This window comes from Erithacus rubecula (genome assembly GCF_903797595.1).
Source record: "Erithacus rubecula genome assembly, chromosome: 14".
Classification (NCBI taxonomy): domain Eukaryota; kingdom Metazoa; phylum Chordata; class Aves; order Passeriformes; family Muscicapidae; genus Erithacus; species Erithacus rubecula.
In genome coordinates, this window is record NC_136666.1 from 17,427,938 (window position 1) to 17,448,905 (window position 20,968).

The following is a 20,968-nucleotide window of genomic DNA, read 5'->3' on the forward strand; positions in this document are numbered from 1 at the left end:
GCCTCAAAGGGAAAACAAAAGTAAACCTTTGTTTTCTCTGCCCCTTGCCTGCATGGATTTCTCCTCCATTAAGGCTTTATCTATTTTCACATAATGAAGCCTGCAACTTAATTGAGGGAGGCAGCAACAGGCCTGGATGTTCAAGACACTTTTGGCTCCTCACACTCATTTATCCATTTTACCCAGCTCCAAATAAATCATATTTAAAAAAAAATAAAAATTAAAAAAAAAAATAAAAAGGAGGATGTTTCTCCTGATACTGAAGCAACTGCTTCAGCCACTCGTGCTTGGAGACAGGACAGATTGATTCCACTAATTGTATGACAATGACTTGAGCAAGGTATGCATCAAATCATTAGCTGAAGCAGGAATTTAATGCCAGATCCCAAACTGTCCTTTGCCCTCGCTGTACTGATATCTTATCTGCTTCAGGATTCAATAGCTGAGTTGCTGAGGGTTGTAGCACTCAGGCACATTCCTGATCAAAACACAATTACCTGGCAACTTGATTCTCTGGGCTGTGAAACCGACCATGGAAAGGGAAGGTGAAAGAAGATGCTGACCCTGCTGCAGCCTCACCCAGGCTGTTTGAGTGTTGATACTGCAGGTCTGTGTAAAGAGAGCCCTGCCTCCAGTGGCTTTTAGCTGCTGCTCAGAAACTAAAATCTTGTTATCCACCATCTCTGGGAATCCAAATCCACCCGTTGTAAAAAGAGATCATTCTCCCTCTGAATACAGGACTCCCTAAAACATGAGTTTGTGCAAATAGGAGTGGTGTCAAAAGGGTCCATTGAACTGATGTTGTACCAAGGAGTGCAATAGAGTTCAGGATGTGTTGTGTGCATACACTGTCACCTACTTAGGGACCAGGAAGAGTGAAAAACACTTCCACCTGAAGTTTATAGCCTGCAAGCTGTAAACAAGAACAGCCTGATCCTTTATCCTAAAGGCAAAGTAGCCCTCCTCCCCTCTCCTGTCGTACTCTACAGGGAGAGGTCTGCTCCACAGCCAACTCTGAACCCCTAACACCTCGGAGTTTGAAGTGTTAAACAGCAAAACAAGGCACAAGAGCACAGTAATACCAAGCAAGACAATGTTTTTAAGTATTCTTAAAAAAAGAAACCCAGCAATGTAAAAGGCAACCTAAAATTTTATTTAGTAGTAAACTTGCAGAAGACAATTTGAGTATTTTAAGTACTACACTGACAACATACTCAGTAAAGACAATTCCCGTTCTCCTAAGGTATAATCCCGTTTCATACTGCACCCTTTATTTGTTGCTTTCATCCTGATCGAGAGGCTGTAGAGCTCTTCTTCTGCAATGCCATCAAAAAAGAAGTCCTCATTGAAGATGGGATTTCTGCTTCTCTTTATAACTGTGCTTCTCTGCTTCTGTGTTTTGCCTGGCACCAGGGAGAAGGAGATACGGCAGTTGATGTTTTTGGGCTCCACAGAGTCGTCATACAAACCCTCTGCACTGATCAGGCGGACGCGCAGCCTCTCGTTCTCTGAGCAGTATTCAGCTGACAGCCTTAACACCCCTCCCTTGTCCATGACCACGGTGCTTTCTCCCACCAGCCTCTCACGGCTGCAAGTCAGGTCCACTGGAAACATGGGAGAACGGGAGGTGCTAAAGCTCCGTATGCCAAGCAGCCCCTCGGAGGCTCTCCTGATGGCACTGGGGCTGTTATCAGTGGAGCTGCTCTCCTCTGTAGAGAGAGAATTGTTCCTGGGCACTCTGTGTTTGCTCTTGTCTTTCAGTGCTCTGCAGAGCAATCCCTCCTGACTTTGTGCTTTGATCAGGGAGCAGGGTCTGGGAGGTGACCTGCTGAGAAGTGGAGAACTGAAGGGAGAAGAATCACTGGAAGAGGCAGTGTCACTGTCACAGGCGCCTTGCCTGTGCAGAGAGAGATGCTTGGGCGGCAGTCTGACAGAAGCAAAGCTGATAGCAATGGGGTTGGACATACTCCCTTTGCCACTGAAGGTGTTAGCTCTGGATCGAGACAGCTTCAGGCTGGGTAGAGCACCACGTGGATCCCCGTGGAAGATGGACTCCTTTCTCCTGGTGTGGGGGCTCTCCAGCAAAGTGCAGAAGCCATAGGAAGTGGGGGCTCTGGGAAAGTGGGGCAGGGAGAGCGCTGCTTGGGACTGTGGGTCTGCATTGGTGCTTTCTTCCTCCAGGGCTGAAATCTCCTCTTCAACACTTTCCACCTGAATGAGATGTGGGAAAGAGCTATAACCAGAAGTAAGAGCTCCATCCACTGAACTGTGATCCTGCTGGAAGCCACTGCTCCTAATGGAGCCAGAGTTGGTCAGCTTGGGGGGAATGCAGAATTCAGGGATTCTGTCAGGAGTGATCACATTTGGAAAAGCAGCAGCCCTAGGTCGGGCATTTTCTGGCAGATTTTGGCCTTGTGGCAGTCCCAGGAAGGAAGAGCTGGGGAGGTTTCCATTTTCATGTGACACTCTCATCTTTTCCAAGAACCACATCATTGTAGCTAGGCAGCAGGTCCTGAAAGGGAAAAAGTTTGAAGGAGAAATCCACCTGCAGACGCACAGAAAGAAAAAAAGACATGAACATCCTTCTTGGACACACTGCTACCAAGCAAGGCACAGAGAGTGCCATTCCAGGCAGGACTAGCAAACCCCACGTTCAAAACAGCCCCCACCCAGCACGCTACCCTTAGCGAAGTCAAACGGTGCAAGAACAAAACCACTAAAGGGAGAAAACATCATCGAGGAAAACGTCCCTTTTGCATCATCCCTACCGTGATTTTCCCTTCGCAGAGACCGTGGCGAGCGCAGCCTGGCTCCTCGCAGCAGCCGCAGCCCTTGCGCGGCGCTCGCCCCGAGCCGCGCTTTTGTAGCCGCGCCGGGCGCCTCCCAGCGCCGCCGGCCGAGGGACGGGGCGGGGGCTGCCCCGCGCCTCCTGCGCTCCCTGCTGCTCCGCCGGGCACCGGGGCCGTGCCTGCGGCAGCGGGGAGGGACTTGCCCAGGGGCCTCTCACGGGAAAGCGCGTTTGGAGCGTCTCCTGTCGCCCCCGCAGAGCAGCAGATGCTCCCGGCGCTTGGCATTGCCCGCGCGCGGGGGGACGCGCCCGGCCCCTCGTCTTTCCCCTGCGTCCAGTTTCTTTTTGGTTAATATCTGTTTACAGAGGCGTCCCGAGGTGTTTCGAGATAACTAACAAATCCAGGACAAAAGTAGCATTGTCCCGGGGATTCTTTTCTTCCGGAGATCCTGGCAGCTTTCCATCGTTAGAGCCGTAGGAAGCGGGGATTGCGGTTTTCAAGCTCATTTGTAAAAGAACTTTGTTGCGCTTCTGCATCTGAATGTGTATCCACCCCCTCGTTACTCACCAAGAACGCGAGACGACAGAACCCTGACAAAGTGTTCTTATCACTGATACTGAGCAACAACAGAAAAGGGAATGCAGATGCAGCGAGGAGAAAGACAAGGCACAAAATGCTTTAGCAAAGTCACCTTGAAAAGCAGCGTGTCAAACCCCCAGACACGCGTGACGCTTAACAGGCTGCACAAAGCCAGGTGGGATCCATGAACTTCCTCACCAACGCAGCAGATCCTGAACGGACCTCTGCAAACTCTGTTTGAGAGTAGCAGAACTATTCTGCAAGCTGCAAATAGGAATCTTCAATGCAAAGCCAAGGAAGGCCTGCCAAACTGGTTGGCTAAATACTCAGCTGAAGGCTCTAACATAAGGATAGTAGACAAATAATATTCTTCTTCCCTTTTCCGCTAAAGAGCTAAAGTGCATGTTTATGGAGTGCTTGAAATAGACGGGACGTGCTCAGAGAAAACAAATCCCGTGGGCAACAGGGGTAGGGAACATTTTGAACCTGCTGGAGGATTTAGTTGGGTACACACGTGTTGTGGGTGTAAGCCCTGCCTTTCTCCTGTTTGTTTTATACCAGCTAAGCTTCATTTGCATAACAATCTGCTAGTGATTAAAATCTGATAAAATTATTTCTGCTTTGTAAAAACGTTCAAGACACACCAAACACTCCAGTGACATTTCAGCTCGTGTAGTTTACTTACATGAACTTAATACGGGTGTGCTTCAAATAATTTCCAATATAATTTAGAGCCTTCTGGAGAGGGCTAGTGCTCTCTCCAGCCAATGAGACTTTATAGCAGTGTAGTAAGAGGAGTTACTGGAAAAGCTTCTCTTTTGGGAAGCAGTATGTGCACTTGTAGCTGTTATTCATTCATACCATGGATGTTATACCGTGCATACCATGTATCCACTTCCAAAGAGTGAGTTTGTTCCAATATATATACACCTCTGCCCTTAATACCAAAGAAAAAATTAACTCTAAACTGAGCGAAAAATTAAGGAAATGGAGCTTTTTAGTGGAAACCTTATTGCCTTCAGTTACAGGTCACAGAAGTTGTTCATATACAGCAATAATGGTAACCAACTTCAGGTGTACTAAGTTCACAGCTAGCATCAGACAGTGATGAAATAAAATAGCTACCCTGTTATAGGTACATGATTTCTCTTCAGTCTCTTTACCACCAGGGAAAGGAGTTAGGGCTTTTTGCAGAGGTGATCAGAGTCTCTGGATCACAGCTGCCTGTCTCCCTCGGGTGAGTGTTCAGAGGAAGCAGGTGGTGGATCCTCCCCTTCCTATGCAAGCCAGCCCTTTACAGACATTCAGCAGATTGCTCGTGTGCTGGGGGTTCAGCAACACTTAAACACTTGTACCTGCCCCTGGAAACAGGCACTCAAATGTGTATATGCAGCTTCCTGTGCTCAGAACAGATTCTCTTTGCTTGATTAGCTTCAGAGCATAATTAAAATATGCTGCCAACGAGACTTCCTGTTGCTATAAAAAATGTGGCTACAATGATCCACTTTTAAACCGGATACAATCTGTGGCAAGTCTTTAATACAACCCCTGCACCAGCAACAGGTGAAACCCTGGGATCTGGGCTGTAAAAAAGTGGAATCTCCTACCAATGCAGGAGGAAGTTGGGAGTTTTCCTTGACGTGTTATTGATATTATTTATCTCCTGCCATTCGAGAATCCAAAACATGGTTGAAGCTGACTGGTTCAAAGGCCTGGAACTGCAAGGAGAACCCTTTCAAGTGGTTTACAGGGGATAGGGAGGTAGGAGAGCTGCAGGAGCTGACAGCCCTTGGAGGATGTGCTCCAGGGGAGGGGAAAACACTCCCTGCCTGGTCAAAATGACTGGAAAGATAAAATACAAAAAAATTTCTGCTTCTGCTGTCTAAGGGGGAGATGTGAATGCCAGTCCTGGATGAGACAGCACCTAACAGCCCACCATTCTTAAAGCAATGGCTGTGCATTATATTACCTAAAATATCCAAAATTTCCACAAGCTTTTGTGAGAATAGAGAACCCAGTTCAGCTTTATTTTCCTAAAGGAGGCAGCAGTAACTCAGCTGTAGCTTCCTGAAAGAAGACTTCAATCAACTGAGAAGCACTTAGATACTTTTTTTTTTTTTTTTTGTTAGAGATTGGATCATGAACAAATATAGTACATTGTATAGCACAATAATTCCTTCCTGTCACTTTGACAAATGTCAAAGATATCTATTAGCAGGCTGCTCACCATTTCTGGCCTAAACCAATGGCCAAATAGTTCTGCATTATTTTCATAGTTATAAAAAGTAGTAACAGAGGCTCAGCAAAACTAATCTGACAACTTGACCTTTCTTTTTTGTATCAGAGTCGCTTATATTTTATCTCTGCAGTGAAGACAAGTTTCTGCCTGGCTTTACAAGAAATGTCCATGCTCCTTTAAATGAACAAATGAATGAACAGATGCCAAGTGCTGGCAGCAAGAGCTCAGGAGCTGCAGGGCCCTTCAGGCAATTGGGGACTTAATGCCAAGTATCTCAAGTACCTCTTGTCACAGCAGTGTGAACTGTAAAAATCTAAAAGTATGAACTGAAGAATTCATTCTTGATAGCATATTACATAGTTCTGTTGCTGTGAAACTGAGAATTGCCATGCAAGAATCCAAGAAATGTATGCTGTTCCTAATTCCACTCAGCCAGTTTCCTAAAAATGTAAGTTTCTACAGGTAGATAATCAGGATAAAAATTCAACAGCAAAATGGAGCAGATTTCCCAGGACCAGAGGGTTTAGTAGACAGACTGGGCAGTTTAGGTATGCTGATAGAAAAGATCCTAAAGAAGACTGGAACTAGTTTGGGAGAGGAAGATAAAAGAAAGTGAGAATATTTATTTATTAAAAAAAATAAAAAAAGAAAATAAATACAATAGACAGAAAGATTGCTTGCTTCTGGGAAAAAGAACAGGGATTTTTGAGCTGTGTTACACAGCTCCAGCTTTGAAGGCACATGTGACTCTCAGCCAAGGCTTGGCAAACTGCTGCCTTTCATTCTGCTATTACAGTGACTTTCAGTGATAAATCTTAAACTTCAAAGGGGAAAAGGGCTCAGGTACTCAAAAGAAGGCTGCTGGTACCCCTCTGTATGGCCATCATTCTGAAGCATGAAAGTGTCTGATCTTCCTCCAGGGAATGAATATTGCCAGTAGAGCTAGAGGTGTCCAATCAGGAAGATAATTTTGTGGCTGGACATGTGCTCACTGAGAAGCCAGACGTAAGGTCACAGCCAAATCACACAGATGCAGACACCAAGAATGGAAATTGCATTTCCTCTAGAAGATTTACATTCCATACAATACTCTGCAAGTGCCTTTAATTCACATTCTTGAAGCCATGGCAGTGGCAGAGGTGCACAGCTTGGGTGGGATTGCAGCAAGACAGAAGGAATGCACATCCAAACTGCTCCTTGCCCGTTGGATTGTTTCTCCTCTAAGAAAATGGATGCCACTATGGAGCAGTTTTTCATTTTCACTGTTGCCACAGTCACAGCTCTGACTATGCTGCTGTTGCTGAGACATTGAATCCTGATGCTGGCTGCTGAATCAGGGCCTAGAAAAACAATCTGACACACAGAGCTTTGTCAGAGTGGTAGATCGAGGCAATGCAAAGAAATCCTGACAAAAACAAAAGGAATCCAAAGGTGCCAATAGTTACTGAAGCTCTGTGAAAAATACATTTAACAAAGTAAGGGGTTTTTGAGTATTGTAGCATGTAGATTAATTGCATGGATGAGTTCTCCCCAGACACTGACTGCTGGACATTGTGACACTTCAGGATCATTCCTCAAAGTGCAATAGTGAAGGGAAACTCATTTTTGCCCCAGGTGTGGCAGCATTCCTGCTAAATCCATAAATATTTGTCTCACAGAGGTGGCTGCACCTAATACAGTGTAAGTAAGCCTCTATTATATTTATTTAGATGTTTGGGTGAATCTGCAGTCTAGAAATCCAGTTTAGTAGCCACAAAAGAGATGACACTTCTGGGCAAAGGAAGAATATTGCATCTCAGAAAGCTCAGAAGACAAACGTGGTTGGAAATGTGCTGCCAGAGAAAGTTACTCATTGAACTGAGCAACAATTGGAGACATTATTACAATATCATCTGGATAGAACCGTGGAAAAGTAGAAGTAACACTTATTAATTCTCTATCCCATAGAGTTATTCTCTATCCCTCACTTCGTCCACCAATTCAGAACAGGCTGCTTCTAGGTCCCTTCACAAAGGCTCACCAAAGCCTAAGAGCATTCTCTGCAACTCTGACATCTGGAGCACTCTCCTGCATTTCTCCACCTTGCCACTTCTGTCTGCACACCACATAAGAGCCCACAGCTTGCTGCTCTGCTGGAACTGATGAGTTTCTCCTCAGTTGTGCTGCTAATCTTTCATACTTCATTTTCATGTGGGTCTAAGTATTTTGTCTGTCTGTAAATATCCATGGGTGCCTGCTACTATTCATCAATAGTTTTCCTGACAGTTGTTTTTAAAGCAGTATCTGTTTGATTTGTGAAGTGGCTAATGAGTAATTGAATAATTCTATTTGGGATACACAGTGAATGCAAGCCAACCACCAGAGGTGGCTCAAGGTTTATCAGCTAAGCAAACTAGGTGGTGCTGCCCTGAGGATGAAGTGCATATATTACACACAGATCTGGCTTTTTCTGCCACAGAAAAGTGAACAGGGCCCAGCAAAGGTTCACATGACCCATTTTTCCTGTTTCATACATTCTCATCCCCTTTCCTGGCAGCAGTAGCTGCCAGGCTGGTTTTCAGGGCTTTGCCATCACTATTGCTGCCTCCTTTGCCTGTGCCTGGATCTGGCCCTGCCAAGTACTGAGAGATTAGCCTCATTCAAAAGTAAAAGAAAAATCCCCAAATCAACTCTGTCTATGAGGTTTACCTATGCATATACTTTCACCTCACCAGAAATAATTTATCTATCAGTAACCTTGCCTGCAAAGTTGGAACAAAATTATGTGCAGTATGTTTCAATTCCCACCTTGCCTTGAGTTAAACTCTTACTGAAATCTGCTGCATTATGTTTAAAAAAAAAAAAAAAAAAAAAAAAAACCCAAAAAAACCTCTGCCCAAATTGCCAAGGTCCCTACTAATTGCTTCTCTTTGGTAAATGACTAGGCATGTACATGCACACACATTTCACAGACACCTACTGCATTCAAAAGGCAAAGAACTTGTTTTGTGCCTTATTTTAATGATCAAATTTTTGCCAGGTCATTTGAAAAATGCAGGGTGCAGAAATGGCATGTGAAGCCTAAGAATGACACCAAGCTCCCATTAGGATACAAGCCCCAGTGAAGTCTCAGCTCATGCTGCATAATTAAAAAAGATGTACTAAAGAAATCTCTCCACAGCCTCCACGAGCACAAGGCTAGTGTGATATAAGAGAACTTGTACTTCTCCCTTGCTTTGGGATACATCTTTTTCTCAGCAAACTGACCACAAAATGTGTAATAATGCACGTTCCTACGGAATACATTCCAGCAAGCAAAGCATCTGGGATTTATCCACACAAAAGTTTCAGATCTCTCATTCCCCCTTCCTGCAAGATAAGGAGGAGGAGCATACAGCACAGTGAAGACTAAACCATTCTGGAAGGAATGCAGGTCTGCACTGAAACAGTGAATTTTGCTTTTGAGGTCGTAAATACAATCCAACAAGAGCAAATAATTTTGCAGAATTCATTACATCTGTGGGAAGGAATCCATGGGTCCATTTTCCAGGGTAGGGCCAAGCTGTCTCAGGTACAGCCTTGCAAAGCATTAAGCTGTGGGAAGGAAGGGGTGGCTTGGCAGAAATGATAAAGCTGGTCAGGGACTAAGGGAAAACTGCCAAATACACAAGCTCTGATTACAATTAGCAGATCTAAAGACTCTTCTGTTATGAGATCTTTAAAACAAAAAAGAAAAGGTTGGGGAATGTGACAGAAGTCACAGAAAAGGGAGTTTACTTTCAAAACAGTCTAAAATAAGGATTCACAGGACACAAAAGGGATGTACTGATCTATTTTTATAGAAATATAAATTACATGGAATACTATATTATGTGCTGCCCATGATTTCATATGAAGAGGATAAATTTTTCATTTTACTGAGGGGAAAATCTAATTTGCTATTCCCATGGCTAAAAAGCTGATTATATGTGAACTTGACAATCATAATCAGAAATTATTAATTGCTTGGCTGAGACTGTTATCCTTATAACTTATGCATGAACATAGGTTCATGAGGAACATATGCATCAAGAAAATGATGTGCTCTGATTAGAGCAGGAAGCAGAAATAACAGCATTAGCACAAATGTCTATAAAATGCCTCTGCAGACAAGAATGCAACAAGATGTAGACATCAGTTAGATATAAACCACCCTGATGTGAACAAAGAACATTCACACAGGCAGAGTTGCTTGCTCAGTACTGCCAGACAAGGACCCCACACTTACCCTTAAGACACATTACACAGAATTATGAATTATGTATAATTATGGTCTCACACTTAATGGCAGAAGTGGCTCTTTTCTTCCCACACAGACCTTGTAAAAGTTGATCTTTTTCATAAAGTTTTTATAATGTTGCGTTCTTCACCCATTTGAATGAACTGACCTAAGATTGTTGTAGGAGACAGATTCTCAAAAATCTACTGCCCTCTTTATGGTAACTTCTTTCATCCTCCAAGTTACTGACTGTGTCTTCTTCCCTCTTTACCAGATATCATATGTACAAAACCAGCACACCTAGTTAAAGAATTACAATAAAAATTACTCTTTATTCCAGAAACAGAGTTGATGTGTTGGAACATCTGGTGATCCAGGGAAACAGCAATGCATTTCCTAAAATACCTGGCATTGTTCCAGTGCTTTATCAGCATCCTGAAAATACAGGCAATTGAAAAAATATCCATTATTGCTGCATGATGTGAATTTCAGGCAAAGCAAAAAGTTCAACATAATTCCATACAAGTCACATCCAATTTGGATCACACCATGTGGCAGAAAAAGACAATCTTAGAAGTGAAGTCAGGTGTCCAATAGAATACCTTAATTTCAAAATGTTTTCTGAACATAAATAAAGCCTAGAAGTATTACCAAAATAATAAAAGCTGAATCCTCACATGACAGATTGACAGAATACCTTATTTATTACTGCATCACTTTTATCAAGGATTCTTACTGTAGAATGCAGGTATGTGCTCAGACCACCTTGTATTTGATATGACACAAACAGAGTGGGGAAAAAAAACCAAACAAAGCTGGTTTGTGTCCAGACCACAGACACAAAAATGATACAGGGGAGCCTGGTCTTGACATTGCATTCCACATTGTAGTGAAATTTTGCTCTTTGGGATTGGGGGTACATTTACTGACATTTTTCTGAAATCTCTTTGCAGAGATTTCAAAGGAGCTATTTGAGGTCAATGCAGCACAGAGATTTAAACAGCCTTTCTTTGAGGTGAGAGGAAACAGAAATGACAAGGGGCAAAAGAGACTGGAATTGTGGCCTTGCATGTTACTATGTGAGAGAACACATAGATTAGGAAAAGGTTTAAAAGTGAAGGGAGAAAAAGATAATGCAATCAAGTAAAGTCATGGAGTACAGGAAGTTTCTCTTGAAGCAGTATTGCAGCCAGGAAATAGGATAATACTACATGAAGAGAGGAATTAAATGTATCATTGTGCATATTTTTAGAGGAAAGTTTATGCCAAACAGGGAAAACCACATTGTTGGAAGCTTATCATCATGGAAGTAAAAGGCCAGGAAAAAACTCAAACCAAATAAAAAAAATCAACAAACCAAAACACCCCAAACTGCTCTTTATGTAAATGTTATGATGTTCCCAGGTAACTTACATGTGCCAAAGTACCTCTAAATCACAAAAAAAGAATACTTTAGTTAGCCTTCTTTTAATAACAGGTTGGATAGTATCTCTTTAGTTACAATGATAACAACAACCCATTTGTAAAACTTGTAATATTGTGAAGTATTGGATGTTATAAGACAAATCCTGTGTAGCCTCTATTTTAGTTAACAGCAGACACTTCTTGTTTGTTTGATAAAGCTGGCACAGCTCAGGATAACCATTAGGGATGTTAAAATTGTGATGTTTTAAATTCTGTAGGGTAGGTGTATAAAATAATCTGGTTGGGTTTAATACCTACAAAATGCCTTAAACATGCCCAACAAGTGTACTGATATAACCTGTGTAACTGTGCTGGATTGTGTGAGCATTTTAAGGTTAATTTGTTGGAGCAAGATTACTCTGAAAGGCAAAACCAACTGTACACTGACACAGCTCTTTTAAGCTGGTTACAAGTAAAAATATTTACTAGTGACTTCCGCTAAATCAGGTGAAATTATTTTAACTGCATGATTTTCAACTCTTGCAGTTGTTTTTCAGAGGTCCCAGTATATACGGCACTAATTCATTTAAGGCTCTAAGCTGGAGTAGGTATCTCTTTTCTCATACTTGTATCAATATACTGCTGTGAAATATACATTTACACAACTTACAACTTATTACATTTATACAACTCTAACAGTGTTAGAAGTGTCGAAATGATACAAACTGTGTAAGGGAAGCCCTAATGTCATTTGCAGGTACAGCAGCTCATTTGTTGCTGCTGTTGGATCCTGGTCTGTTTCAGGAACAGCGTGGCCAGCAGGACAAGGGGTGTGATTCCTCCCCTGGTGCGGGCACACATCGAGATGTGTTTCTGTTCTGAGTCCCTCAATTCAGAAAAGGCACCGAGTTTCTGAAATGGGTCCAGGGAAGGGCAGTAGTGCTGGGGAAAGGAGCACAGGCGCTGTGAGGAACAGCTGAGGGTGCTCAGCCCGCAGGAGGTGCAAGCTCCTTTATCACTCTTCACTCCCTGAAAGGGGATGTAGCCAGCCCGGGTTCTTTTCCCAGGAAACCAGGAATAAGACAAGAGGATATAGTCTTACACTATGCCAGGGGAGGTTTTGATTGCACGTTAGGAGGAATTTCTTCACAGAGAGGGCGATAAAAGGAATAGGCTGCCTGGGGTGGTGGTGCTGTCACCATCCCTAGAGACGTTCAAGAAACGTCTGGCATCACTAGAACTCGATTACCTCAGTAGCCTTTTCCAGCCTAATGGATTCCGTGATTTGTAAGTGCTTAGCACGACTCTCCGTGGGCGGTGCGGGTCCCTCTCCACGCCTGCTGACCGGACCCAGCGTCTGGGGGCTCCTGAGGAGCCCAGGGCGCCTCATGCCCCCATAACGACTCTTGCTGCTGGTGCTGCCCGTGGGGCTGCTCCAGCTTTCCTCCTCTCCCCAAGGAGCTGCCATGCCCCGGTGCCGGGCGGGCAGGGCGAAAACGCCGCTACCTCACCGCCTGGCTGAGGCTGTGGCTGGGCTGCGCCTCTCCCTCAGGCCCAGGTGAAGCGCAGCTCCGCGCCCGCGGCCGAGGCACCGGCGGGAGCCGAGCCCGGGTCCCTCCGAGCGGGCCGGGCGGAGGGCGGTGGAGCGGCCCGGAGTGATGACGCGCTTCCTGCCCTCCCTGGCGGGGGTCTGCGTCTGGAGTCCGCAGCGGCGGCGGCTGCGGGCGGCGGCGGAGCCGGCGGGAGCGGGCAGGAGGGAAGGAAACGAGAGAGCGGCGGGGCTGGTGCGCTCCGCAATGCCGCAGTAACAGCGTTCCCGGTAGGAGCCCGCAGGACCCTCGGAGCGCCCCGCGTTTGTATATTGCACAGAGCGTGTGGTCTGTGCGGAGCCGCCGAGAGGGGGAAGACTCGGCGCGGGGTTGAGCGGCGGCAGCGCGGGGCTCTCGGTGCAGGCTGCCTCCGAGCGGCGGCACCCGCCGCTGCCTGCTCCGCCTGCGGGCAGCGCTGCCTGCCTAACAAGTTGCCGGTTCCAGCGAGGACAGCAGCAGCCCGGCCCCGTGCCGTGCGGGCTGAGCCCCGGGGAGGGGAGAGGAGAGCGGCCTCGGCTCACCTACCGTCGGGATGAGAGGGAGGCAGCGATCTTTCGGGGTTCCGCTGCGTCGTGTAGGGCTGGAATAGGAGGTAGGTGCTGGGGCGGCCGGCGCCTCGCATCATGCCTGGGGGAGAGCGGCGTGGCCGGCTCGGAGCTGGGTTTGTGCGGGGAACGGAGCTGTTGGGCTCTGTTGGCGACCGCGATGTAGAAAAAAAAAAAACAAAAACCTTTTCGCCATACGTAGCGAAGTGACGACCTCCCAAGGACGACCCCGGCGCGTCTCCATGCGCGTGGATCTGCATCTATCTGTGTCTCCGTTCGCATCTTCCCACGAGGCCGGCGGGTGGCGGGGCGGTCCCGGCGGGGAGAGCGGGAGCGGGAGGGCAGAACCGGGAGAGCAGGACCGGGAGAGCGGGACCGGGAGAGCGGGACCGGGAGAGCGGGACCGGGAGGGCAGAACCGGGAGAGCGGGAGCGGCCGCGCTCGCAGCGCACAGCGGGCTGTGCGAGCGGCCGCGCTGCGGGCTCGGTGCCCGCCGGGCCTGGCGCTGCAGCGTCCGGCGGCTCCGGCTCCCTGCCCCGGCAGGCAGCGTGTCCTGGGCTGAGCAAAGCGCTGACCCTTCCGTAGTGCGAGGCGTTGTGTGCTCGCAGCGGGGCTGGGCTCCTCCTGCGTTTCTCCCACGCCCTCCTGGCAGATACCTGTCTGTGCCTTCGGCAGAGCCCCGGCGCACTGTCACTGCCTGTCACCTTTCTGAGAACCGGGGCCTCTGCTGGCTTCGTGCTCACCTTCTATCGCTCTTTTGTTCTCCTGACCAGTCACTTCAGTTTTTCTAGGCTTTACTTTTTTGTGCATTAAAACGTCTAGTTAGAAAGGTTGTGGGAATATTCATTGATTGAAAAACCTCTTGTCAGATGAAACAATTGTCCACTTACCTCCAAAAATTTTAAAAGTTTATTTTGTAGACCTCTATTTTGGGAGCAAGGTTTGAACCATGTTAAATTTCAAAGCAGTTTTGGGTTTGGAAGTGTGTTACTTAGAGGCGTTGAGGAGTTCTCAAAAGATCCCTGTAGCTATGGAGCAATATCCCTATGATTTAAAAACAAAGAAGCAACACATTTCTGAGATTGCTCTTGCTTATGTAAGACGTGACTTATTTGTACGTCCATGGCAGTGTGTTTTAAGTAGGAATGCAAGCTGCTAGTGTTAATTAGAAATACCTCCCAAATTGTAGTGTATGAAAAGCTTTCACATCTGTATGATGTAATGGTCAGCCGTACTTCCAACAGAACAGCTGTTAGACAAGTTAACTAAGTTAAGTTGGCTGAACTGCCATTTCTGCTTTAATTTTCATAATGTGACATTTTCAAGGGAGATTAGAGGTTATCATGCAGCTGAGGAGGGAGGGGAAGTGCCTCTTGCCTTTTGCAAGTGCATTTCATTTGAATTTCCTAATGCCTCATTTAATTCACTGGTCACTGCAGAACTAAAGGGTTAAGTGGAATTCTGGCTTATCTATTTGTGACAAAATTATTTAGCATATGTAAGATAAGAATACTTCTCGTTTCTGGTTGCCAGTCTAAGTGGGTTAGCTATGGCAAACTTGGATAATATTCAAGTTCTCTGCATAAAGTTAGATAAAGTCTGCAGCCATTTCTTATAGGATACCCATTCATTTTACCATTCAGATTACAGGAGTTTATCCTGAATAATTGTTCTGTGTGTTTTTAGAGTAACATCTGTTGCATGATATCATGTAATGGAATGCAGCACAGCCTAATTTAAGTTGATTTGAGACATTGCCATTGCACTGTAGTAGTGCCTGAGAGGGGAGAGGTTTTGTGGTGCCTGTGATGGATAGATTGGTTACAAGTAGACAATATTGAGAAAAATGAACTTGCATTTGAACTGCAAAGGATTAAGTAATTTTACTCTGAGCCTGTTTTGTTTTAGTTTTACTTAGACTTCTTTCATCATTTGCCAGCTAATGCAATGACTGAATTCTACTTATTTTAGGAAATCCATCTACAGTTATAAATATAACTGTCAGTATGGAACACCACTACAGTAGAAATAAGTCTTATTTTGGAGTGGAGGAGTGAGCTTGGAAGAACTGTCTAGCTGTGTCATAGCTTGAACTGCACCATGACTTAGAAGTTTTGCTGTGAAAACTTTATTTGGTATTGTTTGTAAGAAGATTTGACTCCACACAGCAAGGTTGTTCTGAGGCATTAATAATTGTGTTATCACTTTATATACTTACCTATGTGATATGTATCTGTTAAACCTGTGCATATGCAGTCTAGATGGCTTGCAAAAATGGCAATATATAATTAGCCACCATAAACATCTGACCTCCATTCCTTTTTGTGGCATTGTAGTGTCACATAACTGTTGGGTTATCAGTGTTGTATGTTCATGAAATATGAGCAATACCATTTGTTCAAGTATCCCTCCAATCCATAATTTTAGCATTATAGTATTGAAAACACCATTTGAGTTGATTCTCAGCTGCCAGTCCTGTCTGACCTTTGGAGATTTTGATAAGCTGCCAAATGTGTAGACATCTTGATACTGATTTTTTTTTTTTTTTTAATATGCAGAGTTTTTTGCTAAGCAGTGTTTTTCAGGCCCTAATTAGGTAACAAGTGTGAATGTCTTTACAGACTACTGTACCAGCTTTCAGAAATTATTTTCTCCTCCCTGCTTTTGAATCTTTAAAATGTTTGGCAAGTCTGCTTATGCATGTTTCTACAGACAGTAGAACGCTGATGCAAATGGAGAGCAGCAAGCAAAATGTTGGGTGTTGTTGCAAATGGGGGGAGGCTGTATTAATAAAGTCGTGTTATGTTTCATTTGTTTACTTTTGGGACATTTTTCATTTGGGGCAAACGGAGGTATTATGTTTCAGTTGGGACAAATGGAGGTGGAAATTGCAGTTTCAGGTAGAGGAGAATGCAGGCTTTTGCTTCCAGGGTTCTGCTTTTGACCACATATGGTTATAAAAATACACAGTAAATTGATCTGCAAAAATTTTGGGGCAAAGGAGATGCAAATGATAAAGCAGAAGGTTTTTTCACAGTAGTTTATCTTACAACTTCTAGATTATGTTAAGCAAAATAATCTAGGGTTTTGCAACACTGTGGATGAGATTATGGTTTTGGATATCATGCTGCGTTTTAAGATCTTTATACTTTATTGTTGTGATTAAACAGTGTATTCTTTTATACAAAGAATGCCTCGAAGGTAGGCTGAGCTCTTTAGATGTGGAAGTGCTAATCCACAGCACGTGAAGCAATCCTGGGGCTGATCAGTGTGCAGGGAATTGTGTCTTTTGTCTCTGGGTGCAGGGAAGTTCCACCTTTGGAGTGAGGCTGGTATGCTTGAGGATGAGAAGGTGCTAAGGAGTCCAGTGCTTGATTTTAACAGCAGACTTTTAACTGTGTGCAATGAATTTTGTAGCTTTCTGTCCCTGCTGATGCTGCTGAAAACCCATTCACAGCAGTCAGAGAACCATTTCCCATGAACCATGCTTATATTGGAATTGAGTTTGGATCAGCCTGCATACTTCAACAAATTGTGATAACATTTTGGTATTTTCCACTTCCAGTTGCAAGCTGGAATTTCATCCCCAGACATCCACCTCCTCGATTCTCAAAGTTCCAGCACCTTTTTACTCAAGCATCTTCATAAAGCTAGAAAATGCACTGACTGACTTCACAAGGTGAGGGTGACTATATAGCAGTAAGTCTTGTCTTAAAATATCTTTATGGTGCTGACTTATTTGTAGTCCATTTATTTGGCAGCTACTGGTTGCTTTCCTGCCAAGATGGGCCAGACTGGCACTTGAAACTGCTTTCCTTTCATTCTCAGTAGGTAGCTCATCTTTCTGTGCTTGAGCAGCAGGAAAAAAGTATGGCCTGAAGTGAATTGTAAATGAACATTGTGTCTTTCTCAACGGCAACTTTTTTAAGGTTGAGATTTCCTATTTTCATGAGAAAGTGACATGAAAACCAGAAACAAGCAGGAGACTCTCAGTCTTCTAAATCACAGCAAGTAACAATTGAGGTGATAAAGAATCAATCATACTACATGGCTGATTTACTTTTTAGAGTTGAATAAAATTTTACATTTGCCAGCTGTGGTGATTTGTTGCTCTAATATCTTCAAGAGTTTAGTGTTTGGTGTGGTGGTGTGAGAACCTTTTAAACAATGGTGTTGTCTTCAGCTTAAAAAGGCTTTCAGTTGTGTAATCCTTTTCTTGTTGCATGTTGTTTATTTTCATATAATGATCTCTCTTTACCTTTCTTGAGAGTTGATATCTGTAATGTGTAAGTAACCCTTTGTCCCAGCAACATCAAGTCCAGCCTATCCTGTGGTTTGGTTTGTCATGTTCTGTACTAGCAGGAAAGTTCTGATTTTTCTGGAATGTGAGATTTAAACTTTGTGTATAGTTGGCATAAATATAAGCATAAAATAGTTCCAAAAATTGCTCACTTGAATTTGTACCACTGGAAACATTAATTAGGCTTAAGGTAATTTACAGCAAGTACTTTTTAGCTTTGTTCAATTTACATGTGCCAAGTGCAGGAAATGGCAAAGTGGGACTTGGCAGACAGAACAGCAGCAGGAAAGACATTATCAATGTCTGACAGAAGTGGTGGTGCCTGTTTAAGAAAAGACTAATGATAGTAAGAGGGATGGTGTCAGGAATGTGATGGTGGTGTACAACTGATGGGCATAATCCTTAGACACAATAAATCTATTTAGATGCCAGGACAGAATCAAAATTTAGCAATGGGCCTGTAAATGAATATATAAGTAAATGAATATATGAGTAAATGAAATCAAGAGGCACAACTTAAACATTTCAGTTCACTGTAACTTGCAATTCTTGTAATTCTTTATCTTTGTGACTGAAGGATTTTCTTAGAAGATTTTTTGTTGTGGTGCAAGGACACATCTGACAAGGGCATGTCTGAAGTCCCTGGGGAAAGGACTGAGCCAGAGTCATTACTGCACAGCCAGCATGCAGGGTCAGCAAAAGGAACCAATGGTGTCTCCTGGGTCAGGGTCTCACTTAAAACACTGGTAGAGGGGGGAAGAGATAAATATCCAGCTTCACTTGAAAAAGGCAAAGGCTGTGGGAAATGAGATCACTCTGTTGTGATGTTTAAAGTACTCTTTGGAAATGTTATGTGCAATAGCTGAGGATGTACAGACCCCAGGCAAGAACCCAAGGTGTAGTATGTACCAACTCTGAAGAATATTTGGGGTTTTTTAATAGAAAAAAGAAATAAAAATCAGTGACTCTGTTAGGAGTTGTGGGTAAGGTCCAGATAAGCCTGTTTGTTTGCTGAGTTGTCTGTTCAGCTGCACTGTGATACTAATGAGAGAAAACCAGCTGATTAGTGTAGGTGTGTGTGCTGAAGACTAAAACCTGTGAAAAAAGGGTGGCTAACTTTGCCTCCTGAGCTTGGGCAGACCAGACTATGGATTAAGTACAAAAGAAATCCAGACATTGAAGAGGGGTTGCAGGGAATGAAATGAGTTTTGTATGTGGTGTACCTGCCTATGTAGGGGGTCAGTTCAGATGGAGCAGAGGTGGTGTATGAGTGAATGAAAATTTGTTCTTTTTTCCTAGGCAGAGAATATATTTTTGGAGTTTTCATGTCAGAGCTTTAGCTGACTCTGTAATACCCCTCCCAAGGGAATGGCAGGGCTTTGGTAATGAAGAGATGAGGCAGAAAACAGCTTGACTGGGTCCAGGTTGTGGTTCAGGTGAGCTACTTGTGTAGCAGTTAGAAGGTTATTCAGCACAGACCAAGGCAGCCTCAAGCAGTAAAAAGGGGAGATGTGGCCTGAGGAACCAAGCAGATCAGGATGGGAGCAACAAGCAGCTCAGTAATGAGTGTGAGTATCAGTGTGGGAACAATGTGTTCCTGCCTCAATGCTATTATCATTCCTTTTCAGAGATAAATTGCAGTCTAAAGTGTTACAAATGCAGTCTGTGTATATCAGGGTAAAAATCCTTTGGTGCTTTATGTTGAGAACTAAAAACAAAGCACTGTTTTCCTTATGGATCTTGGTATAATCAGCCACTGCCTTAACTTCTCTGGGATAATATTGCCAGTCTACTGGGTCCTTTAAGGCAATGGTTTTGAAAGATTTTTTTATTTAATCTCACACCTTATCACTAAAAGATTTGTTGAGCACACACACCAGAAATATATGTATTATTTTTAAATTTGCACCCCTACTACTCTACTATTATTATACACATTACACAGAAAATAGAAATTAATAAAGGAGAAGACAAATCATTAGATTTTTTTGTTTTGTTTTGTTTTTTAACAAAGTCCTTTTTTACTTTCCTTAAGGAATAATTCAATAAGAGCTATGTGATTGAACATGCCTTCATTTTTTTATTTTTTTTTTAATTTTGGTTCATCACTTATATACAGCCATTTTAAGGGCTGGTTTTAGGTTCAATTTACTTCAATACTTGATTTTAATGACTTTCCTAGCCTAATAAGATGCCTCACAAAGACAGATCCAAGTGGAAGAAGTGCATTGTTGGTTGTGCCTACTAAATAATGATACTAATTTTCCACTGCTATATACTAACTATGCAGACATTCTTCTTGGGATTCATCTATTAAATTTCCATCTTCCCTGTTGTCAATTAATTCTTCTTGCAGACTAGTGGGAAGGTGTTGCATTATTCTCTTTTCCTGAAGCACATCTTTTGGGAGATTTTTAAAAATGTTGGGGTTTTAAAAAGTATTTAAAGTTCAGGAAATTATGTAAAGCTTTTGGAGGCTTTTATAGGAGATTTTTCCAGTGGAAACATTTCCAAACATCTATTTTCAAAACAGTTTCTGTAATGGGAATTTCTTCTGGAAAGCAGTTACTCTCTTGCTCCCTGATAAAACATCATCTTCACCTAGAAGGAGCACCTTAGGTGTGGAGATATTTGAAGATATCTGGTAGGTAGGATAATGCTGACAGCCCATTGTCATTACAGAAAAAGCATCAGCCAGTTTTGAACAGTTGCCTTTATAGGAAAAAACCACAAGTTTGCGAACTCTTCTAAGCCCTTTGCTACAAGATAACTAGCAAAACTTACTGTGGGAATGTGAATTTCATGATCACTCCCCATCTTGTTACAAGGTATTCTACTGCTTGAAAATTTTTTTTTTTAATATATATTAAGTGACATCCTGTAGCACATGGTGCACTTCTGCCTCTAGTGTTGCTGTGTTAGTTTATCTATGAATGATTCAGTGAAAGAATTCCATGTGTGGTTATGGAGTGACTGCTTTAACTGGAATTAAAAATAAAAAGATTCCGATGTAAAGATCAGATTCAATCACAGAAGTGTACACTTGCACAGTTTTCTCATAAAATGTTTTTCCTATTAAAGAAATAATTTACTGTTGAGTCTACTCTGATACATCAGTCCTGCAGTGACTTGCAAAAAGAGAAGTTCCCAATATGTTTCACTGTTGGAACAATCCAGCATATACCCTAAAATGAGGCATGTAAGAAACTCCCACACTCCATGATTTATTCTAATATTTGTTTCCTCAAATCTTCAGCTGCTTTCTGTGAGTCTTCCAGCAGTATTT

General features: G+C 43.4%; 2 protein-coding genes across 12 annotated transcripts in view; one reads left to right on the top strand and one right to left on the bottom strand.

The window, feature by feature from the left end:
- Positions 1-1,132: 1,132 nt before the first annotated feature.
- Positions 1,133-3,389, bottom strand: LOC306807844 (C2 calcium-dependent domain-containing protein 4C-like). Its single transcript, XM_079317789.1, has 2 exons — positions 3,186-3,389; positions 1,133-2,545 (listed from the first exon to the last, which is right to left on the bottom strand). The coding sequence occupies exons 1-2, from the start codon at positions 3,323-3,325 to the stop codon at positions 1,198-1,200; spliced, it is 1,488 nt and encodes a 495-aa protein (XP_079173915.1). The 5' UTR covers positions 3,326-3,389; the 3' UTR covers positions 1,133-1,197.
- A 9,443-nt stretch (positions 3,390-12,832) lies between these two features.
- The window catches only part of TLN2 (talin 2), a 105,069-nt gene continuing 96,933 nt past the window's right edge, over positions 12,833-20,968 (top strand). For 7 of the 11 annotated variants that reach the window (XM_079318234.1, XM_079318228.1, XM_079318230.1 and 4 more), the window contains exons 1-2: positions 12,833-13,067; positions 16,948-17,061. The gene's annotated coding sequence lies outside the window, so the exon portion shown is untranslated. Of the gene's footprint in view, positions 13,068-13,255; positions 13,430-16,947; positions 17,062-20,968 lie in introns of those variants that run through there. The other 4 variants (XM_079318235.1, XM_079318236.1, XM_079318239.1 and 1 more) reach the window with 2 other exon arrangements.

Excerpts from the sequence above, each read along its gene's own strand:
- LOC306807844 (XM_079317789.1), bottom strand. The coding sequence starts at position 3,325 with ATGCAGAAGCGCAACAAAGTTCTTTTACAAATGAGCTTGAAAACCGCA. Across the intron at positions 2,546-3,185 it reads GCTACTTTTGTCCTGGATTT|GTGGATTTCTCCTTCAAACT; the intron begins GTTAGTTATCTC and ends GTGCGTCTGCAG.